A 25,022-nucleotide genomic window follows, 5' to 3' on the forward strand; every position below is an offset into this window, starting at 1 on the left:
CAGCCAAGTCACAGAGCGAGTCCCGTTTGAGCATGTCCGGTGATAGGGTGTTGGGAGGTGGCTACCCCAGGAAGTCCACAGGGCCACAGTGAGCATTCAGGGAGGTCATCCCTTTTCCTGTGGGACAAGTGGTGTAAATCTTATTAGCCTGTTAGTTTAGCTTATTTGTTTATTTCATTGTATTTAAAGGTATACTCTGCAAAATTCTGTCATACTCTGTGGAACCTCTCCGAGAAGCACTATGCACCAAAGAAGCATCCAATAAGATTCTACAGCAAGCGTCCCCTCTGCCACTAGATCCGTCTCATCATATCCGACTTGTTCGGTGCAATGCTAATAATGGAGGAATTGTCATAATGCTTGAATTGGTTTAAGTTTTAAATTATTCATTGATTAATTCAAAAAGTAGAGGTAGTTAAATCTTATTGATAGGCACTACAGCTTGGAATAACTGGGTAGTAAAAGATGCTTGTTTCCGCATTATTGTTGCACCATTTCCATATTGTTCTTGAATCATTGAAACCCATAAACATCATTCAAATTGAATCAGGTGAGGGACAGCTGATCTCATGTACGCAAAACACATCACATGTTCATGGGACAAGGCTTAAAAGAGCCGAGTTATGCAACACTCAACCATGGTTAAACAGTAGCCATTGGCTATGAGAGTTTGTACTTACAGGTCGGCCCACCCACTGCCCCAGCCTCCACCACTACGGGGGGGGGTTTGAGAAGTTATGGGCTCTCTATATTATTGTATTTTATGTTGTTAATCTTCAGGCAGGGAGCTATACAGAATGGAGCCATCCAATAACGCCAAACCTACCATGTACTACCATTTTTCATTTAACAATATTAAACCGACGTAAGTGTCCTGACTGAATTATTGATTATTTGAACGTTATATCCACTTTCCCTTTCATAACACATTAAGACAATGACATTTCTTAGTAATAAGCTGTCCAGTTGGTAATGTTGCTCTATAATGCACTAGAATGGACTAATTAATGGAGGCAACACCTTCAAAGAAAGTGAAAACAATATTTAATGAGGTGCTTCGTATCACACTTTTAGTTGTAGTTTTTGTTGATTTTGTTAGCTACAAATATTCATTCATTTACAGAACATAATATTCAATACATCAGGTTTGTTATGCAGTGGATGCATGCATACCCATACTAGGGACAGGGTTAGGGTTAGGGTTAGTGTACTACTGTACCACTGACTGATGGTCTAACCATGGGAACCATGGTCTTACTTGTGAAGGGATATGAGGGTAGAACCAAATGAAAACTGCTGATTCTACTTAATTCAATAGTAATTACCTTCCCTGGTTTTTTTTTATGAATCGTATTAACTTTGAATGGTGTTTATGGGTTTCATTGGGGAACGGTGCAACAATAATAAGGAATTAAGCATATTTCATGCACAATAATTACATGGAAACATACATTGTCATTCTTGTTACTGGTAACTTCTGGTAACTACTGGTAATCACCATGGTTATTACCATGTTATTACCCTCTTATTCCGAGCCGTAATGTAATGTGCTCCTAAAGATGTATTCTTTAAAAGAGGAATGGTTATCATATCAATCTTCTGTTCAATTAAACATTTAGGAATATAAACAAGGTGTGTTCTCCAAAACAGCATGCTGTAGGCCTATCCACAGTGTATAATCCACAAATCCCTCATACACAGGTGTGTGAAAATTGTGAATCTTTGTTGTTGTTGTTCTTGTTGTGGTTGAGCACTGTGCTAAAAAGGAACAGGTGTGTACGCAACTCTCTTCTTGTGTCAGAAGTCTCCCTGCTATTCAAAGATGCACTATAGGCTATAAACTTCTGTATCATTTACTTCTTCAGCACTTGTGAGTAAAAAAGGATCCATAAAACGCATTCAACCTCATTAGATAGAGCCCACACTTACAAAAACTGTGGAATTCAGGTCATTTCTTTACATTCTTTACTCTTGAAAGAGTACCCTGATACTAAGGAGGATGAGTAAAATGTCACACAGTTTAAATCTTGCTGTCAATAATAAGCTATTAAAGTTCTGGAATGTACCTGGAATGTAAGTTCACTGAAAACCGATTCACATTTTAAACAATAACCTGAAAAGCGTGATGAGACACAGAGTCATGCCAGGTTGCATTTAGAGACACTGGTTTGCCTGTGTCCAGCCTGACCTGTTATTTTGGGGATGCCCTCCAGCTTGGGCACAGGCAGGGTGACGATGATGCCCTGGGCGGTGCCCACCCAGAGCAGCCCCTGGCAGATCAGCAGGCTGGTGACACGAACGGTGCCGTGACCTGAGAGAGACACACACAGCCAACGTGATGTAACCAGCAAATATATCATTTATTTCATTTCCCATAAATGTTCAGTTACATAACACTGTGACTTCAGTTGGGACCATTTTTTGCAATGAGAAGAGAACAATCCCACTGGCCTGACGGCCTAGTTGGCCCCATTTTCTACTAGCAAGCTCTGAAAAATACTAACCTCGGATGTAATATCAAATGTAGCAGTACTGCTTTGCTCAAGCATGTAGCATGTAGGCGATTAAGATAGGCACTTTATTGATCTCCGAGTGGAAATAATGTTTGCTAGCCGGCATCTCTAACCTCTAGACTAAATGCCACCCAAGTGAATAAGGTAGCATGTAGCATGGAGGTGAATAAGGTCAGATATGTTGTTAAGAGTGTAACCTTTGCCCTCCCTAAGGGCGGTGCACTTACCTGGAGCGAGGAAGGTGGATCGTGTGGAGATGTTGATGTCCTGCAGATGCTCCAGGGTCTCGGTGTGAAACAGGTGTATGGAGGAGCCCTGGGAGAAGGCCATCCACACCCCGCCCCCAGCACGCACCATGTGACTCACACTGACCTGGGGCTCTGGGTGTGCCTCGAAACTCTGGAGCACAGAGACAGAGAGAGAGAGAGAGAGAGAGAGAGAGAGAGAGAGAGATTGAGGGAGAGAGAGAGATTGAGAGAGAGAGAGAGAGAGAGATTGAGGGAGAGAGAGATTGAGAGGGAGAGAGAGATTGAGGGAGAGAGAGATTGAGAGAGAGAGAGAGAGAGAGAGAGAGAGAGAGAGAGAGAAAGAGAGAGAGGGGGGAAAGAGAGATTGAGGGAGAGAGAGAGAGAGAGGGGGGGGAGAGAGAGAGAGAGAGAGAGAGAGAGAGAGAGAGAGAGAGAGAGAGAGACAGGTGGTCAATGCACATCCTGAGTATGACTGAAAAAAAGACATTACATTCTCCAACTTCTCATTCCATTGCAAACCACAAGACTCGCTCAGACACACTCCAGCACCTTAGAGTCTAGGCGGAAAGAGGAAAGAGTAGATGCTCCCCCTTTGGCAACAGAGAGGAGCTGGATCAGCTGTCAGTCATGATCAAAGAGAAAGCCCTGAGACGCTGTGGGGTCTTCTAGGCAAAGACACCTCTGAAGCACACCTGATGTCATAACAACTTCTTTCAAGAGTCGGAAACACTATGATTGAGGCTCTGACACATGCTTTATTCCTGCACTACATACATATGTACTGTTACTGTACACAAGGCATGACTGCAGCTGGAAGAACATTTGAAGTGTACTATGTATGAAAACGGTGAGGGCATACAGACGATACAAATACTAACCCCTCTCTCCCTCTTCCCCTTAAAGGGATAGTTCACTCCTTTTGAGTTTTTTTTGGGGTGTTGTCAGTTCATCCAGGCAGTTTTTAAACTACCGTTGAGTAGTTCTTTAGCAATGTACATTATCTCCCAGTTAGCATTTTTTTAACAATGCTAGTGGAAACCTCATGGACCATGCAGTTAGCAGGCTAGCTGGTCTCTCAAACATCCACCAGTATTGCAAAAAGAAATGCTAACCAGGAGCTGAACTGACAACACCTTAGGTAAGTCAAACATAAGGTACGACTTTGAAGAGTGAACTATCCCTTTAACTCTTTGCAGCAAGGGAAGGGTAGGTCTGAACTAGAGAGCAGGCACACCTGGGTGTGGAGGCTGGCACCGTGGATGATGGTGACATGGTTGGCACAGCTGGCCCAGACAGAGTCCTCCAGCGTCAGCAGAGTGCGGATGGGTGCAGAGCCCACAGTCACCAGCCTGCACGACTCAGCCTCCCAAAGCCTCTCTGGAAGATAAAAGCATTGGTCAATGTGGACGTAAGAGTTTGTATTCAGAGTCCAATTTCGGCTGGTATTTACAAAGAAATAACATGGCAATAAGTTCTTGCCTCGGGAATAAGGGACTCACCTCCACTCCTTCGACCATAAACAGCCACATTTCCATTTCCCAGGCCAGCAAATAGGAAGATTGCAGAGTGTTTCAGGCACAGAACTGGACACTTTTCTGGGTTCGAGAATGTCTGTAGGCACTGGGCAGCAGTGTCCAAGCTACCATACACAAGGATGCTGGGAAATGGAGTTCACAAGAAACAGTGTTGGTAAAAAAAGAAAACACCAAAGACCCAAACATTGCCAGCCATGCTTAATCCTGACAATTTGGCATTTTAGTTCTTTTGTTTGTTTTTTACATTTGATGGCTCCTTTTTTGAGTCCCTTGACAGTGAACAGCGACAAAACAAATGAAAACATGTATTGAAATATTCAGCCATGATCACGTAATGCATGCAGATAGCCATATTGTCAAGTGTGAATTCTTTATGCTGTGTGTACACAGTGACTCACTTGCCATCCTGCAGGCCCACGCAGATGGTATTTCCAATCCTGGCTGTGCTTGCACCAGCCTCCCCCTCTCCTTCCTCTTCTTCAGTGGGACGGGGTTCCACTACATACTCAAGACTTAGGACTGGCGCCCCCATCTGGATGGATTTGACGGAGCGAGGCGTGGGGCGGTTCAGAGAGAAGATTTCCACTAGGCCACGGGCAGAGTCGCACCCACTAGCCACCTGTGGGGTACAGGATGTGAATATGACTGACCTGGTATCAAACACATGTCTTTTGCACGACTCCAGACATTGTTATGTCTTACCGAAGTAAGAATGAACATACTAAAAACTAGCCAGAGGGCTACAGAATAATAGTATGCATAGCAACACAGTTCAGTCGGTTTAATCATTATTTAAATTTGCCATAATTGGATGGCTCTGCACTGTATAGCTCCCTGCATTAAATTTAACAACATAAAACACAAAATACCAATATGGCAAGGAGCCCATGACTTATCAAACCCCCCGAAGGTAGGTTAAACACAGAGCGACCGAGCGGGTGGAGGCTGAGGCGGTGGGTGGGACAATCAACAAGTATTACTCTCATAGCCAGTGGCGTTACACTGTTTAATCATGGTGGAGTGTTGCATAACTCGGCTGCTTTAAGCCTTGTCCCTGAACATGTGATGGATGTTTTTGTATACGTGTGAATCACCTGACGGACAGCTGCGTCGTTCGATTTAAAGTGTCCTGCCTGAACTAATGCAAGCTTCATTTACGGGTCCATTTAAGTATGGCTGTACTTACCCAGAGGTATCCCTGAGGCAGAGACGTACTGGCAGCAGAGAAGCCCAACAGGGCACACTGGACCGGGTAGTGAAGGGCAGTCGCCAGCTACACACGAAAACACAAAGGTTCACTTTTATTCAGTTTTTACACAAAGGTTCAGTTTTTATCTGATCAGTCAGTCAGTCTGCATTGAAATTCTGACCAGATGGGTTTTACTTCAATAGAAAATGTATAAATCAATACATTTTTAAATAAAAAACCATGAAGATTATATGAGGTCTGCCTTTTGAAGCTGTGAATTTTGAGCCAAATTATAATTTATAAATAAACTGTTTTAATGAATTCAACCCCAAAACCAACATTTTCATTCAGTACTTTTACACGAATCACATATTTGCACATTCAAAATAAATAAAGTGTGCATGTCCCGTACAAGTATAGGATATTCTGAGCAGTCGGTCCGAACACAGGCATCCGCTTTGAAGAGCAGGTATCTACTCAGATAGCAATGTATGGTTTTCAGAGCATTTTGAATAGTTTATGGATAACAGTCCTGAATGTGAAGGTTGAATACTGACTTGAAGAGACTGTTTTCTTTTAATGTTGTCTCAACGTTTCTATGGCACCCTGCATGATTTAAGTTCAAATAACATAAAAAAGAACAAGACAAAAACATTCCCTACATACCAACCAACATTCCAAAATAATAGAGTTTATGAATATAAGCACTATTCAGCCCTATACTAGCATCAGAATGAACGATTCTTTGTTCTGTAAATCCTATGGGTGGTTTCCTTGATAGAGTGTGCAGTAGAATTTATTTTTTGACACACTGCTGGGAAGATGTGTTGTTGAGTGCTAAATCCAACTGTGCATTCTTACAGCTAAAGATGAATAACATTTTGATCAGGGTTGATTGAAAGGTGCCTATATATGGTATCAGAGCTACAGGGATTGCAATGCATTTGTTGGTTGGTTGGTTGGTTGATATTATACTGCAGTTATGGTGATTATTTAGTAATGGCAAACATAAAAACATAAATGAAGTCCAGTAATGGTTTGGCGAAACCAATAATTCATCCATGTATATTGATGCAGATTGTAACATTGTGGAAGCACAGATCAAACAAATGCTCTCCATCCATTTGTATGCGTCCTGCATTGCTGTGTGATGTCAGATAACTGTCATCTCAGCTGCATTTCCATACAAATGTGGTCAAACGTATATTTTATTTGCCAGAAGGAGTCCTTTGAATTTTTAAATGCCGTGCAACACATTTCTGCCACGGAGGCATCTGAATTTCAAATGGTTGAGATGAAGGGAAATGTACTACTCAGTATATGTGCTAGGCCAGAAAGAGAGTCTTCCAGAAAATGCTGGTCAGTGATTCACTATCTAACTGTACAACCATGCAGGCATGTACCTTCCCTACAGACCACCAAAGGCAGAGCTTCTTAAGCAAGTGAGTTTTATTTCAGAAAACTAAAGAAATACCCCTTAATTTGGACAAACATGACTTCTAAAACCTTAGTGACATTTAAACTGTCTTACCTACCGTAATTATGACAACAACAATCACTCTTTGAATGAAAACATATCTTGTGGAGTATGGCTTTTAATCCAGCTCTCTGTCATTCAACCTCCAGCAAAGATTATTTTGAATACTGTCCAGCATTTTCCCCGCTTTATGGATTATCAACAGGAGGATTCAATGGCTTCAGTGAGTCACCAGAAATAAGGTGCTTATGCTTTGATCTCGCCTCTATTCCAAGAAAGAAAGAATATGAAAGAGGGTAAATGGAAGCAGATTAACTTCTTTTAAATGAAGAGTGTGATCAGAGAGTGTTGATGCAGTGTTGGCAGCGCCTGTGGTGTGTGTGTCCAAGAGGGAGTGGAGCGACACTATGGTTATGATCGGGCTGACTGGAGCTAATGACAGGATTGACTGCAGTCTGAAGCATTTCCTGTCTTTGGTGGAGACTGGACTGAAGGTGACTTTCACTTTGTTCAGAAGAGAAGGGGAGGGTAATAGCAGTACTGTATATCATCTCCTTTGCACACACATGCATACACACATGCTGGCACACACACACACACACACACACACACACACACACACACACACACACATACACACACACACACACACACACACACACACACACACAATAATACAAGCACACACAGTTTCATAAAATATACTTCCTTTCATCTGACTGCATTATGATGCTATAATGGGTTTTGCCCACTCAAGGTACCAACAGAGCATTTCCTTTCCTCTTCACTAAAGCTTTCTTTCTTTAATCCTGCCAGGCAAACTGCGGAGGTGTGTATAACAATGTAGCGACTGAGGCTACAAACCTCAGCTTTCATCTCCACACACCTGCATTTTTCAATCATTCATTAATTACTTCTTTTGTTTCTTTCTTTTGACTTCTTTGGTTATGTTTCATGGGAAATGCATATGTAAGACCAAGGACTTTATATATGTATGGAAACATTATATATGTATATGATAATGCTGTGGAACTCAGTAGCGTTCTTGAATAACAATCAGGTTTCAGATGCTGCAATGGTAATTTAGAGTAATTATTCAGTGTCTGTGAGATCAAAGTTGATATAAAGACAACAGAAAACTGGACAAATTAATTTGAGTAAATCTTTTTTTTTTTTTTATCAAATGTACATCACAGGACTGGACATGCTACCCTATCAGTGATGAAAACATTCCATTGATAACAGCGAGAATGGCTGGAGCCAGCCTTTATCAATGCTCCTCAGACATCAAAGATGAACCACAAGTCTCGCTGCAGCACGTTTGTTTGCTCATGGTGGACCTACTTGGTCCCCAGAAAGAGACAGAAGACAGCTTAGTTTCCGAAATGTTTTAAACATTTTCAAAAGTACACTTTGTGACACATCATTTTCGAGAGCATATCCATGTTTAAAGGTTACCCTGGAAAAGCAACCATGTCTATATTAGCAGTGTCATGCCCAACAACAAGATGGCTATTCATGCTCACCTGGGGCATCTTAAAGAGATACTACGGGATCATTTATACAATTTCATCTTATGGTTCTAAAAGTAGAGCGTATGAGCAAAAACGTATCCCTGTCACGTGCCCTGCAGTCTGTGCGTGTGTGTGGGTATTCCACTGAGCCCAAGCACCGGGAATGCGAGCCAAAAGTAAAACTTAAAGTATTGCTGCTTCAAAATACTGGCGCTGATAAACTAGGGATTCCCTGGCTGAATGAGGTAAGACAATGATTCAGTCCATAGATTATATTTGTATGAACTATACACAGATCCAGGCCCAACACCAGAGGTTTAAAGACATAGTCGCAAAGATCCCGTAGCATCTCTTTAAGAGGCTTAAAACATAAGTCCACCACCAGATGCATTTCAGTCAGGACAATCACGTCAGTTTCACCATTTATTGCATGAAAATGGTAATACATTTAAGCTTGGTGTAATATGATGGCTCTGCTCTGTAGAGCTTCCTGCCTGGAGTTAAACAACCAGAACATACAGTGCCTTCGGAAAGTATTCAGACCCCTTCAGTTTTTCCACGTTTTGTTGTGTTATAGACTCAATTTAAAATTGATTAAATTAAAATAATTCATAGCTCAGTTTGTAATGACAACGTGGTCCACAAAGTGTGTAATTGATTCCTATGCAAATTAGAGACCCTATAAAAACAAAGATATTAATCCTAAAATGACATAAACTATTATTCTTGCATTAAGATGGACTCAATTCAACTTATTGAGTGATTTGTTGATGACATTTTTGCATTTTAGCTAATTTTAAGAGTGCCATAGCAAAGGGTCTGAATACTTATGTACATGAGGTATTTCTGTATTTCAATTTTAATAAATTTACTGAAATTTCGAAAAACCTTTTTTCGCTTTGTCATTTTGGGGTATTGTGTGTGGATTGATGGCAAATTCTTTTAATTGAATCCATTTTAAATTGAGTCTATAACACAACAAAATGTGGAAAAAGTGAAGAGGTCTGAATACTGTATAAGTTATCAACCATTACAACCATGTCATAACTGTTAAAACTATTTAGGAGCACAAACGTCGTTGCTTTTAAGCCTCCGACTCTTGAACATGTGATGGTGTTTGTGCATACGTGTGAAGGGGCTGTCCTGTTGACTTAGTGCCCTGTGTGAACTGACTCTATGCTCCTTTTCATGATGGACCTGTGATTGAATGGGCCTCTGAATGGGCTACATGTCTGTTTCCCAGCTTGGGGAAGACCAGGTGGTTGCTACTGTAGGATTTCATCCCTCACAGAATATCTACCAGAAATATTACCCAGAAAACATCACAAGTCAATTTCAAGAACAAATTAATATCGGTGGTGCTGTTAAAATAAACCCCTGAACCTGTTTTCATTTTTTTAATCTTTGAGCTTAGTTTGCTTTGCACTTGACTTTGCAGTTGAGGAAAGAGAACTGTCTAGGTATTCATCTTGTGAATATATTCTCTAAATATACATACTATGAATAAGTACTGTATACACTCCAACTCTCACTCCCAGGCTGGTGTTTATTTTTACCTCTTGTTAATCTGGGAACAGTGAGCCTCTGCTGTTTATGTTGAAATCCCTTTGCTGGTAGGCATATTTAGCCCAAAGTTTCCTGGGACAGAAGTGATTTATTCTCAGGATGGAAAATGTGTAAAATGATGGGAAAATATTCAACACTAGTTTAGACAGTACTCTGTCACATTTCACACTCTACCCCTGGGGGAGGAGGAGGGGGGGCAGTGTGGCCAGGACCCAAGGTGGGAGTGGCGAAGATTAAATGTTTAAGACATCAGTGTGATGTGCCAGGAGGGGGAATTCTGTTTCGACACCGACCAACCCCCACGTGTGAACATGTGCATATCCTTGTAAACAAACTAAATGTAAAATACTGTAGACTTGTAAAGGCCAGTGTCCTACCCGACACCAGATTTAGAAAACACTTTATTTTAAGTAATACAGCACACTTCACTGAATATTCTTCATCATGTGATCTCATTCCTTGACGGCTACTGATTTATCATGGCCATTTAGCACTATTTTAAGCTAAAATCGACATAGTGGACCTTTAAGCTGTCATTGTGAATCTTCAGACAGTCACACATTTGATAGGCCTATGCACAATGCACTGCATAGTAGGGCTGACCCTGTTGAGTCAACTATTTGGTTTGTTTGGTTTTTGCTCTTAGTCAACTAAGATTGAGCAGTTGCTAATTGTGTTTTTTGGGTTAGGGTTAGGGTTAGGGTTAGGGTTAGGGTTCATATGGAGCACGAGCTACAGACAAAAGGTTCCAGCCTGCCTCTGCACTCTGCCTGGAGACCGGAGATGGCACAGCCCATCATTCTACGACGTAATGCTGGTACTGAAATTGTATAAGGTTAAAATGGTGCAACACTATTAATTGTATGATTTGTCAATGTTAACAAGTCATGCCACACGTCCCTTCTCATATGTGGCACACGTCCCCTCTCTTCCACCTCGACTGCCCGCCTGGCACCGCCGCCTCTACGTGGATGCAGCGGCCACGCCACTCAGTCACAGCTTTTCACTGTCCTGGCGCCCCACTGGTGGAATGAGCTTCCCACCACTGTCAGGACTGCAGAGTCACTACCGATCTTCCGCCGTAGATTGAAAACCCATCTCTTCAGGCTACATCTTAACAGTCCCTCCTAAAGACCTCTTCACCCCCACTACCCCCCCTGTACTAACCCTAACCCCAACCCTTGAGACCTCTTCACCCCCACTTCCCCCTTGTACAAGTTCTCACCTGTTAATAATAATAAAAATGGCTTCTGGCATTACAACTGCCAATGGCCCCTGGTGTGAGCATTGATTACTTTGTCTTATGATGACTGTTGGATAGATGATTCACTTACTTAAACAAATGTATTTGTTGTAAGTCACTTTGGATAAAGGCATCGGCTAAATGCCATGAATGTAAATGTATATAAATATTTTGCTGAAATAAGGACACATTACCTAACAGAAAGTATATACAATTTTGAAAAAGTAATTTTGATCATTACAATTTTGTCACAATGTGTACAACAACAAAAAAACGGTATACCGCCCACTCCTATCCCCAGGGACATGTGAACACAACACCTTCCGCCTACTCTGACTGCTCAGGTTAATTACACACATCCAGACCAGTTGCAGAACATGTTAGACAGCCTTGCCCCCTAGACTAGACAAGAGGAGAGCTACCTGTAGACTGGCTAGTTGGTTTTGTAAGAATACACACACACACACACACACACACACACACACACACACACAAACACATACACAGCAGCAAACATTGGTACCGTAGGTGAGCTATAGGACTGCTATTCTGGTCATGTAACTGAATGATTCCATTTCCTCTATCAAACAGCTTCCTTAATCTCATCTGGCAGTTTGGCTCCCTCGCCAAGCTAAGCAGCCAATTGATACTTCGACGACTGGCACTGAAAGTGTTGGGCCTAGCTAAGCTTCTCATCACAGCACACGACGCACAAAAGAACCATAGTCCTCTCATTGAGTGCCAGCTTTATCTTACTCTGAGTCTCCTTCCTTTATTCCATTCCCTTGGTTTGGGAAAAGTATGACTCAAACATATATGAAATAGCAGTGTACCACTTTCTTGCACTTTCTTTTATGAATAGTCCCCGTATTTCAGGGTACCCAAAAGTGATTGACAATTGGCTTGACAGGTGTTTCTGGTTCGTCAGTGTTCCGTCATAAGAAAGCTCTCAATGTCTTGATTCTAGGCTTTGCATTTGCCTTTGGAGTATGCTATTGGTGTCTGTCAACATGAGGACCAAAGAGACATCAAAGAAAGTCAATGAAGCCATTATGAGGCTGAAATATCCCAGAAGATCTATCAGAACCATAGTCAAAACCTTAGTGTATGGGCATGTATGGCTTCCACTGGAACTGGCTCACTTGTATTCATTGATGATGTAATTACTGACGTAAGATGAATTCTGAAGTGTACAGAAACATGTACAGTGTACAGAAACATCTTGTCAGCCCAAGTACAAGCAAATGCCTCCAATCTCACGGCGCAGTAAGACAATGACCCAAAACATACTGCCATAGCAACTAGGGAGTTTTTCAGGGCCAAAAAGTGAAAAGTTGTTGACTGGCCAAGTCCATCTCCAGATTTAAATTCTATTGAACATGCATTCCATTTTCTGATGATAACATTTTAGGCAAAAAGACCTCAAAACAAACAACAACTGAAAGTGGCAGCAGTATAGGCTTGGCAGAGCATCACCAGAGAAGATACCCAGTGTCTGGTGGGATCAATGGGATGCAGACTTCAGGCAGTTATTGCATGCAAAGGATTAAACATGTGTTTAATTTGGAGATTGGATAAATCTGTCCCAACACTGTCTAGTGTTTCTGAATGGTGAAACCAATGTGTACACATATACCATCGAATAGATTCTGAGAATCTCTATTTTAACCTCATAGTAATTGTTTGATATAAAATAAAATAAAAATATTCACTATCCTATTACTTACGCAGGGTAAGTTCTATTATGTGTATGATTATGTTACAGCACGCACCTTTAATGTGCATGGCCTCATTTTGCTGTCAAATGTATATTCTGTGAGACCCTTCTGTCAGGTTTTAGGCCTCAACAACAGACCAGAGCTCTATTTCTGTCCTTGTACTCCTTGACTTGCACGGCTTTTGACACTACTGATCATACTGTCCTTTTAGAATGGCTAGAGAATCTTGTTGGTTTGCGTAGTTTAGTGTTAGTGCGGTTTAGATGTTACCTAACAGATAGATATAAGTTTGTTGTTTTGGATGAGAAGACCTCAGCTCCCTCCATGTTCCAGTTTGGAGTCCCCCAAGGCTCAGTACTCGGCCCCTTATTATACTCTCTGTACATGCTACCCCTAGGCGATGTTATTCTTAAACATGTTGTACATTTTCATTGTTATGCAGATGACACCCAACACTATATTTCTGTGAAACGAGGACAAGTACTAGCTAGATGCCCTAGAAGCCTGCGCAGTTGACATAAAAAAAGTGAATGGCGGTGAAAATACAGCTGCAAGAATACACACTACACCCAAAACATATGATCACATGACTCACTTGCTTATACTGGCGTCCGATTAAAGCACGAGCAGATTTTAAAATTCTATTATTAACCTATAAAGCATCACATGGACTTGCACCCTCTTATCTCACCGACCTTCTTCAGCTGTACAACTCTGTACACACACTACGATCACAAGATACAAAGAGATTAGTCCTTCCACGAATATCTAAGATTACGGCAGGGGCAGAGCCTTTTCCTACAGAGCACCCCATCTGTGGAATGATCTTCTGGTGCATGTTAGGGAATCCCATTCAGTTTAAATTTTCTAATTTTTCAAGTACATGCTCAAAACTCATCTCTTCACTCATCTAGTCAGTATTATGACCGGCCCTAGCCTGGCATTATACCTACATTTCTCTGATTTCATCAGTTTGCATAGCCATCATACTAATCCAGTACCATTATGCTATTTGTTTTGCTTTCCTCTGTCCAAGGGGCTCTGTGTTTTTTGGGGGTCTACGTTTGGGTGTTATTTTTGTTTTGTTTTTACTCTATTGGTTGTTTAAGTTGTTTATGTTTTTCTGTTGTAAACCACTTTGTGACAATTGTATTGTCACATCATTTGATTTCATTTGATTAGAGTTTTCCCACAGCTGTTGTTCCTACTCACCTTATGGTCCTGTGGTGTGGGTGAGAACACAGGCACTCGGCAGGCAAGCAGTGGGCACCAGAATGGAGGTCTAGTCTTCTCATCATCCTCTCCACAGACCCAGCCTGATATGTTCTCTTCTCCTGACAATGACACATTCAGTTGTATACCTCTGCCCAATCAGAGTAGATCCCAGTGGGTCACATGTGGTCGTCACGACCCTAACCCTAACCATCCTGCTAAACAGGAAGTCTGACTCTTTCTCTCTTAAAATGATTCCTAACCCCTCACCCGAACCTTGACCTCACTCTTAACCTTATGTTTAACTCTAACTTTTACATGCTCATCCATTTGGACAAATGGCCATACAGTAGTTTGTTTTCTGTACATTCTTATTTATGTCCGTTTTTTTGGTTGTTTGAAGTTCATGACTTCTTTTTCAACCTGTAGTGTCATCCTTTAGCATTCTAGCAGTTGATAGAGTACCTTCTTAAACCATGTTCAATAACCATGATACCTTTGATCTTCTCTAGACTAATCATCTTATTCACACACAAATTAACCTTCTAAGATTGTGGATTGTAATTTCTATATTTTAAAGGGTGCCCCAGTGTTGCCTATGATGATTATCTAATATGATTACTGTGACCATGCATCTAGAATGTACACATTTTTCAACGCGCCAATCAATTGGTCAATCAATTGGAATTGTTTTGATGTATATAACATTTGTACCTTAAAACAACTGAAAATACCTTTCCAGTTTGCTGTCAAATGTTGTGAATAGCTAATATTGTATTCAGACAATGTAAGCCCCTAGGCTTCCTGTCATGTTAAAACAGCGTGAGTCATTGTTATAAGAGCAGGGGGAGATGTGGGCTCTACTCACTCTGGGCTATTTTGGCGAGGTGCAGGCGGTTCACCCAGGAGATCTTGCTTAGAGGGTTGGGAGTGTTAAAGACTACCATGAAACTGACCGGCCGTCCAGATCTGAGGGGCAAAAAACACACATACATTTTCATACATTTACAGGGATACAGGCATGCACACGTGTGCACACACACTCACTTACATATCCTCTCTCTCTCTCTCTCTCTCTCTCTCTCTCACATGCATAAGCACACACACACACACACACACACATGCAGCATAACAATAGGACTAAATCCATAACAACACCATATTTAATGTGCAGTGTGAGCTAATTCCGATGTGCCCATTCAGACTTGACAGCATGTCATTTCAACTGAAAAGAAATGTATCCTTTTCTTGAACACCCTATTTTCGTTTAGGATTCAACGTAAGGCAGTTTTATGAAATGTTATTCTCTGCAACCTGCGTGCAGTTGTAAAACCAAATGTACAATTGTTCACAAGAAAGGAAAAGTTTCTTAGCTAAAGTAGCACTCTATCTCTTTTGAAAATACAGGCCCACTTCTTTCCTAGACCAGCGAGGTTTTTTATTTAATAAATATCGTTCTTTCACGCAGAGAAGATTGATTGATTTTACAACTGTTACTCTCTCACAGCTTTGTGGCTGGGTTATCAGGAGAAATTAAGTCCTGCTTAAGGTATTAAGCTTTCCGGAAACTGACCCCTGTGCAGAGGTACAAAAGTGCACCAACGATGATACAAAGCCACCACAGCAGAATGTCCCTTATCCACGGCTTGGCAGAGGAGGACGCAGGATATGCTGGCCAGGCTTTGCCACTCACTCCAAGCTGCCATGCCATCTGCCACCCTCTACTGAACCCTACTGGACACTCACAGACCACTCCACTGGGGCCAAAGAAAGCAATCAAGACCCACCCACGTACACATACACACACACACACGCACACGCACACGCACGCACACGCATGCACACGCACACTGACACACACTGGCACACACACACACACACACACACACACACACACACACACACACACACACACAGGTGTAAACCAATTAGGAATCATGGAATCAATAAAAACCATGGAGCCCAAGGCAATGGACTATGGAGGATGGGACTTGATAAACAGTAAATTGGATATGCAGTATTCCTGTAGGCTCAACTACCCTGCCAAATGTCTCTTTTGACACCCACTTGACCCCCTGGGTACTCACTTGTCGGGTTTGCCTGGCACAGAGAGACGCAGGCGGCATTTGTTGGCACACTGAATCTCCTCCTCCTTAATGCGGATGAGCCTCTGGAGAGCGAGGCACCAGTCCTGCCCTACTGTGGTGTTTAGATTCTGGAGAGAAATGAGAGAGAGAGTGAGAAGGGGGGTGAGAGAGAGAGAGAGAGAGATGGGTTGGCTTTAATGTCCATATTATTTGGTTTACTGTGCACACTAACTGTAAATAATATCACCTCAGCTATCAGTGAGTAAGCGCTCTATGATTCTCTATCAATCTGCGATCATATCAGTGCACATCAGACACACAATACACACACACACACAAACACAAGCACACACACCCACACACAAACACACATAACACACACAACACACGCATGCACGCACACACAACACACGCACACACTCCCGCACACACACACACACACTCCCGCACACACACACACACACACACACACACACACACAAACACGTGCACGCACACTCTTGCACACTCACTCACTCACACACACACACACACACACACACACACACACACACACACACACACACACACACACACACACACACACACACACACACACACACACACACACACACACACACACACACACACACAGACTGGTTGACTTTAACCTGGTATTCCCCTTGCAGTGTTCCCACCAGCAGGGTGACCTCCTCCACCACACATAGGTCATGCTGCAGCTCCCCCAGTTCCTGGTACAGTCTGGGAGGGCCCAGGAACACTTTACCTGTCACACACAACAACATCTTCATCATCCTCATCATCCTCATCAACCTTGTTACCGCTCTCCTAATCAATATCATCACCCTGATGATCAATAGCAGCATTATCATGGTCGTTTTCGTCAACATCGTCATACTCAACGACATCCTTCATCGACTCCTCTTCCTCCTATTCCGAGTCATCTTCATCATCATTCATATTATCACCATCATCATTCCCCAGCATTTCAAGAGCTAGTAAAACAGGATGCTGGGTTTCTCCTCCAAAATGATTGTATTTCTAATCGACTAGTGACTCTAAATGAAACTGAAAATCAAAATAATACTGGGATGTGTATGCCTCAATAGTGGACGACTCAAGGGAGAACATGTGGAATAATCCCAGAGGCCGACATGTCTTTATCACTCAATTAGGACATGTCGGCCTTCTGAAAATCTAAAATGAGTCAGCTCTCCCGAGGGCATGGGAGAATATGGGGTAGAGATTTGGGCAGAGGCCCGTGGGACACACACTCTGAGCCGATAAACAGATTTCTGACAGGCTGGTATGCTGGCATCTGATTGGTTGACTTGCAGCTGATTATTGTTGACTGAAATTAGCACACATTGTTGTTTCGGGTCATCTCTTATCCAAAGAGAGCATTTTCTAGTCTGGACTCCAGATGTGGGGGTTTCAGATAAGAGGGAATGTAGTCTGTTGATTTCCACTCATGCAACCTCTTGAGACCAAGCTTTCCCAGTTCCGAAAGCCTGGGGAAATCTTTTGCAGAAAATAGCTACAAGCGGGAATTAGATGAGTGACGCCTCGCGACACTTCAAACCAATCAATACCTTGCTTGGGCGGAGCTCTAAAAAAAGCGGAATTCAGTTTTTCCTTCAGGGTTTCTTCCATTTTCTTCAAATGTTGCAAGTTAGTATAGGCAACAATGCAAAACAGTCCTACCAGGTCAGTGGAGGGGCATGTGGAGGAAGGCTTGGGGATGTAACATCCAATGAAATAGCGAGCGCATTCTCCCATCGCCAGCGCATTCTCCCATCCAAGCCAGATCAAACTCCAAAGGAGGTGTGAGAACAACGTGAGATTTTTGTCCTTAATGTGAAGGTGTAATATTAATATTCTATAAAACTGAGTTGAAGTTAGACTTATTTAAAGGTGTCTTTCTGTACCTGTTGTGTTTGTGTTCAGTCGTTTCCCCCCACTTTGCAGAGAGAGGCTCTCCTTGCTCTGGAAGCTCTGTTGTCCCACCTCCACTACCTGCACCTGCAGCAAGGGGGCGCTCCACTTCACTGTGTATTTAGCACCAATTGGAACCAAACTGCTGATATCAGGGGGACCCCTGGTGGAGGAAACAGGAACATTTTCACAAACTACAGGATCGCTAAGTGGGATGCTTCGTATGAACCTACTCTTAATAAAGGCACAATCTGGGATTTTTTCTGCTGATCAATGGTGATTTCAATTCATGATATATAGCCATTGATTCTTAAAGAATATGACTTGTAAAAGTCTTGAACTTAGTACAACTGTCTTACCTTATCGTAACCCAAAATAAGGGGTTTGTAAATAATGTCTTTGTAAACAAATATATATAGCTTTGAAATATGTTAAAACTATAATTTAGTCTATCAGTCTATGAATTTGAGTGGTCACTTTTGGTAGGCCTTCCATTTGGCTGAATGTTTAAATTAAAATGTTCTTCATAATAGATCATTTTTACATGTATTCATTTGTTGAAATCAGATAAATCCTACATATACAATATTACAGAAATAAATTGTATTTCAACATTTCGTTCTGCAATCATGTTTTCAAATAAACTTGAACTGTAAACTTGTTCTTGGCTCTAATGTAGACACGGAACAAGGCCTTGGATGTAGGACAAGGCCATCCTGAAAGCAATTGGGATCATCAGCATTATTCTTAAATGTGTCAGGGCTTTTTGAATCAACATGAAAGGAAGTTCAGGAATATATAATGTAATTAGAGTTCTTATGATCAGTTGGATTCCTTGCCAAACGATGGACCCCCTCCTGATTCTGGGGTCGCATCACTATTCATGCATTTTAACAATCTCACATGAAGAGCGGGGTGATCCGTTTCTCTAGAAATATAATAGTTGAGGGCAAAGTTGGTATGGCTGAATCAAGTCAGGTGTAAAATCAGAAAGGACTCCATCTTTTCTTTGATCAAAATGCCAATTTGGCAAGCAGAAACACCCAACTTGAGGAAAACATTACCTTTGCTCATTGATGATGGTATCAATGCCACTCTCATATCTAAAGTAGTAGCAGTGATGGACAGGATAGGAAAAATAGTGTTGGTCTACATGAATACATTGTAGCTTTTAACAAACTGAGGTCCACATGCTGGTCTTACTGACTCACTTGGCATTGATGTTTGCACAAATTAGGGTGTCGTTCAGGAGAAAGACTTTGCGCTCCTTTGACTTGAGGACCTGTCCTTTCTCCCCATACACTGTCTCAATCAGTACCTCTGTCAGTATCAGCTGCCTCTGGTCAGAGTTCAAGAGCTGGAAAAAGAGAGAGAGAGGTAAGAGATAGAGAGAGACAGCAGGCCAGATAGGACAGAGAGAGGGCCATCACTAGTTTTTTGTGACAATGTGACCTGTAATCACTGTCATTCAGTGATACACAGATGAGGCACTAAAAATTACTAATAACACATACAATGACACAATAGTCATTTATATACTATCGTAGGTATTTTGGTTATGATGACACTCTGGTGTGCAGAGTGGTGTTGTGGGAATGGTATTAAAACTCAGTGCTGGTTGGTACAATAAAAGCACACAATATTAAAAGGCATCATGCTAAAGCTGTAGTATTTGGTGGTCATGACAACGAAAGAGCGAAAGAAGAGTTTATATTAAAGTATCTCTAGTTCCTTAACCCTCTGAACCCCACAACCCGCCGGCAGGTTTTTAAGGCATATTGTCTTTACAAAATTGCCCAAATTACACCATTTATCATAGCCAGAAACTGTAAAAATAGAAATTATCGTCGGATTTTCACATTTCGGACGGTCCTTGAACTAATCGTGTGCGCCGAATCTAAGCTTAAAATTAAAATTAAAATTTCGCCAAAAATAAACCATTTGCACGATCCAGATTCTGTAAAAAAAAATATATATATATATATATATATATATATATATATATAAAAAAAATATATATATATATATATATATATAATAATAATAATAATTCTGCACTCCTCAGTGCAACTGGGAAGCCTTGAATGACTCGGTTGAGAATATTCGACTGAACTGCAGGCTGGAGCAGAGAGGAGAGGACAGAGAGGACAGAGAGATATCCAGACCATCCACACCTACCCCACCATCCAAACCATCCACACCTGCCCCACCATTCAGACCATCCACACCTGCCCCACCATCCAGACCATCCACACCTGCCCCACCATCCAAACCATCCACACCTGCCCCACCATTCAGACCATCCACACCTGCCCCACCATCCAGACCATCCACACCTGCCCCACCATCCAAACCATCCACACCTGCCCCACCATTCAGACCATCCACACCTGCCCCACCATCCAGACCATCCACACCTGCCCCACCATCCAGACCATCCACACCTGCCCCACCATCCAGACCATCCACACCTACCCCACCATCCAAACCATCCACACCTGCCCCACCATTCAGACCATCCACACCTGCCCCACCATTCAGACCATCCACACCTGCCCCAGCATCCAGACCATCCACACCTGCTCCACCATCCACACCATCCACACCTGCTCCACCATCCACACCATCCACACCTGCCCCACCATTCAGACCATCCACACCTGCCCCAGCATCCAGACCATCCACACCTGCTCCACCATCCACACCTGCCCCGCAGACCTGCATCCCTGTGGCTATAAACCCAGATGCGGGAAGGTCGAAAAAGGCCACAGAAAGAAGGCTTTCCTGTGTTCTATGCAAAAAAGACTGCATGGAAGTGCAGAAAGTGTGGTGTGGCACTGTGCCTGACTGGCATGAATCTGGTGCCTCTGCATGGTGAAATGGCTTTCTAGAGTTGATGTGCAGAGTAGTGTGTAGAGAAACCTGGAAATAGTTCAATATGTATAGCATGTGGAGCCCCCCCCCCCCCCCTTTCTTATTTATTTATTTATTTTTACTAATATTGGTAACACTTGTGGGCACTTGGAAAAATGTTGTGTATATAGATTCCATCTTTTTTCAATTTTTGAAAAATAAATTATCAAAGAAGTTTAACAGTTTTTTCTTCTTTTATGATTTATGACATTCTAACTGTGTTATACTGCACAAAATACATTTTTGAGTTCTCCCTACTTCTAGCCATGATTGAGATGTTTCCATAGAGGTGCAGGACTTGCAGGTGCAGTGAAAAAATGAGCCCACAGTGAGTAAAAATGTGACAGGAGCAAAAAAACGCCCAGAAACTGCTTGGGGTTCAGAGGGTTAAGTTAAGTAGCTAAACTGTGTTTGCCAAACTGGGCATAAAGTCAAGCATTCCTGGTTTCTTTGTGAAAATATTGGTGTTTGCAGCGTCAACAAACATATGCTTAGTTATTTCAGCTGTAGGGAAACCGAAGATTTGCGGAGCTTTTGGAAATGTATATTTGAATGTTGTGTGGGTTGTTGTAGGTTTTACTCCTGACATGGGATAAGACTGCCCTCTAGTGGTTAGGATGTTAAATGTTGCAGCACTGTTAATGCTAGGCCAGCTTGAAACCTCCCATTCATGGATGGCTGGATAGGTAGATAGATACAGTTTTGAAATCGAACAATTACTAGGTTAAAGTATTCTCAGCTTTTATTTTATGGTATACATATTGTGTACATATTGTATGGTTTGACCATTTAGAAATGACAACACTTTTTATACATAGTCCTCGTATTTCAGGGCATCATACATAATGGGACAGTATTTGGTCGACAAATCCTTTGGATTTAAATCTAACTCAGTCAGGACACTTATGTCGGTTAATCATTATTTAATGAAAATGGTAATACAAGTTTGGTGTAATTGGATGGCTCCGCTCTGTATAGCTCCCTGCTTGAAGTTTAACACCATAAAATACAAAATTACGTAAAGCAGGGAGCCCATAACTATCAAACCCCCGTAGGTAGGTTAAATACAGAGCGACTGAGTGGGTGGAGGCTGGGGTGGTGGGTGAGACAACCATCCTTTTTGAGGATAACTAGTGGTTTGAACCTTGCAGTGAAGCCTCTGTAGTTTGACTTGTGATGTATTCTGCAGAAGGGACTCTGACCCATTCACAAATTTTGTCACTTCTAAATGGTGAAACCAATATGTACACAAATACCCTCAAATGAGGTAAGAATCTCTACCACATAGTCATTGTTTGATTTAAAATCCAAACTTTTGCAGTATAGAACCAAAACAATAAACACTTCACTGTCCCATCCATAGATCGGATAACAGTACGTCAATGCGGTCAAGTCACCTTGCTGAGGTTACGGTCTCTGACGCTGCGTGCCAGCTGCTGGATCTCAGCGACCTGGTCGGCCATGCGTTTCTGCTCGTTCAGCTTCTCGGCCAGGGTCTCCAGCTCAGTGAGGGCCAGCTGCAGGGGCAGGCGGTCCTGGTGACCCGGAGGAGTGTTCTTTAACATGTCCTGAAGGAAGAGATGGTTTACAGAGATAGTGGGACGGAGAGAGGAAAAGAAAGGTTGGGGAGAAAGTGAGAGAGAGAGAGGGAGAGAGAGAGAGAAAGAGAAGGGAAGTGATGGAGAGGTTTAAGAGAGAGTGGTGAGAGGGAAAGGGGAGAGAGAGGGGGAGAGAGGGCCTCTGTAAATCTGCAAAGATCTATTCTGTGGTGTCTTAAGAAAGGTTGAAACAAGCACAGCACTCTGCTGTCAACAGAAGCATAAAGTATACACACATGCACTGGGTGAAAGGCTTTTGATATGAATTCAGAAAAACCTGGGCACATTGTCGATATTGGCCCTCAATATTCTTAATATGCTTCCCCTCCCTGGAAAGCAAAAAAGAAAAGAGGATAGGAATCCTCTTTGGATTCACACACACACTCATGCATGCATGCACTCACACACACACACACACACACACACACACAAACACACAGGCAGGGGCCCAGAATGCACTGCAAACACCCTCTCCCTCTCACTTCCTCTCGGTGTAAACTTTGAACGTCCCAGTGGAGGATTCAGCCTCTGTAATTAGCTCGAAGAATTCCCCCTTGAGAGCTGGGTTTTTACCTGGACACACTTTAGAGCACACAACTACAATGACCTTTTAAATGTTTCCAGTGACATTATTTGATGACTCCTATAATAGAATCGTTTTTTAATGCTCCTTTTCTGACATGGTTTGTTACTTGGAGCTTAATCCTCAGAAGAAAAAAAAACATTTAAGTGTCTGACTGGAAACCAAAACAACTTTTTATTTCTTTTAAATGATTATTTTTGCTGCCTTTTAAGAGCCGGACTTGGTATTATTTTATTTGATAGTGTGTTTAAAGTATTGTCAAGACGTTTGTAAATTACATAACATTCAATAATGCATTTTGTAATGTTAGTAAAAAAATAAAAATAAAAAATAAACATTTATTACATTGAATACAATTCATACTACAAAACTGTTGGGCCGCGGTGCTTTTTGGTCTACCGTATAACATACTACGTACTAACCTGTAGCTGGAGAATGAACTGGGGGAAACGTTGGATCGGTTTCACCATAAGGCCATAGAGAGTGATTCTGTCTGAACTGGACGCCTGCTTCTTCTGTGGAGGTCAAGGCATAGGGGTCAGGTCAAGGTCAACATGTAGGCCCCTAATTGTAACAATTGCAGATAATGCTGTGTAATTAACAAAAACATGATTCTTGTCTCCTGCCAATAACAAATGTGTGGATTCATGTTGATGTAACCAACTGGAGATTGGTCTGAAAGTGGTTAGCCCTGCTGTCTCCAGACTACACATACCCCTACATGGCGAGGGTTTGAACCCCACCACCACCACTATACCCTCAGTGCTGCACTGTAATATTCAATGCATTCATAATTGTAATCTATTTGCATTGTTGTCTTGTGGGATTATTGTATATTACAGTACATTTGCAAATGATAGCGGTCTACATCCATAAAAGAGACTAGAGAGATCTTAAAAAGAATAAATAAGTAAAACATAATATCTTCCAGGTTTATCAAATAGGAAGGAAAGGCTTACCTTGAGAAACTCTAGGAAAGCTGGTTTGGCGATGCATGCTTTCTTGATAAGTGCCATCGCGTTGGTGAAGTTGTTGACATACTCACTGTATACGTCTAACACCATTGACTTGGAAAACTGTGTGAAAATAAATGAAAGCGTGATTCAGTGAATCAATCATATTTACCACCATGAAAAATGATTCAGTCAAGTGGTACAAAATAAATGAAATACTGTATGTGAGAATTCTTTTGGATGGTAAAAGAGGTTATTTGTCCTAAAAAAAACACCAATCCAGCCATGTCAAGTCAATGATAATGAGAAGGGCGGAAGGAAGGAAGGAAGGAAGGAAGGAAGGAAGGAAGGAAGGAAGGAAGGAAGGAAGGAAGGAAGGAATTAAGGAAAGATGCATGTACGGATTGGTGCAGTGGTGCTGTTCCGATATTCCTAAACTGCTTCCCTCCTCCATTCCTGGATATAGTAGATCCATATGTCAAGGCGACTAACCGAGGCCACAAACAGGTCTCCAATCATCTCACGGAGGTCCCACTCGGCCACACGGGACGCCAGTGCGATCTGGAACATGGAGTGGCACTGCAGGATCTCGCGTAGACGATAAAATATGGGACGGACCTTCTTAGGGTTCAGGATCCGGGCCTCTAGTTCCAACAGGGGCTTCTGGTACTCCTGAGAGAAGAAGGGGGACCAGTTGAAGGAGGAGAGGTGATGCTCAATTCCAAATCGACCTCTAGC

General features: G+C 42.1%; 1 protein-coding gene across 1 annotated transcript in view; it reads right to left on the reverse strand.

The window, feature by feature from the left end:
• Positions 1–25,022, reverse strand: part of arhgef10lb (Rho guanine nucleotide exchange factor (GEF) 10-like b) — a gene marked incomplete at its 3' end in the record, with an annotated part of 41,522 nt that overhangs the window by 2,073 nt on the left and 14,427 nt on the right. Inside the window, 19 exon segments of the mRNA XM_083676048.1 lie at positions 13–52; positions 54–65; positions 68–117; positions 2,189–2,311; positions 2,741–2,912; positions 3,996–4,138; positions 4,261–4,418; positions 4,695–4,915; positions 5,483–5,569; positions 14,216–14,337; positions 15,084–15,184; positions 16,303–16,430; positions 16,953–17,068; positions 18,231–18,400; positions 19,449–19,594; positions 22,548–22,718; positions 23,754–23,846; positions 24,291–24,407; positions 24,777–24,956. Of these exon segments, the coding sequence (XP_083532174.1) occupies positions 13–52; positions 54–65; positions 68–117; positions 2,189–2,311; positions 2,741–2,912; positions 3,996–4,138; positions 4,261–4,418; positions 4,695–4,915; positions 5,483–5,569; positions 14,216–14,337; positions 15,084–15,184; positions 16,303–16,430; positions 16,953–17,068; positions 18,231–18,400; positions 19,449–19,594; positions 22,548–22,718; positions 23,754–23,846; positions 24,291–24,407; positions 24,777–24,956 (2,350 nt within the window).

This window comes from Argentina silus (assembly GCF_951799395.1).
Source record: "Argentina silus genome assembly, chromosome: 8".
Taxonomy (NCBI): Eukaryota; Metazoa; Chordata; class Actinopteri; order Argentiniformes; family Argentinidae; genus Argentina; species Argentina silus.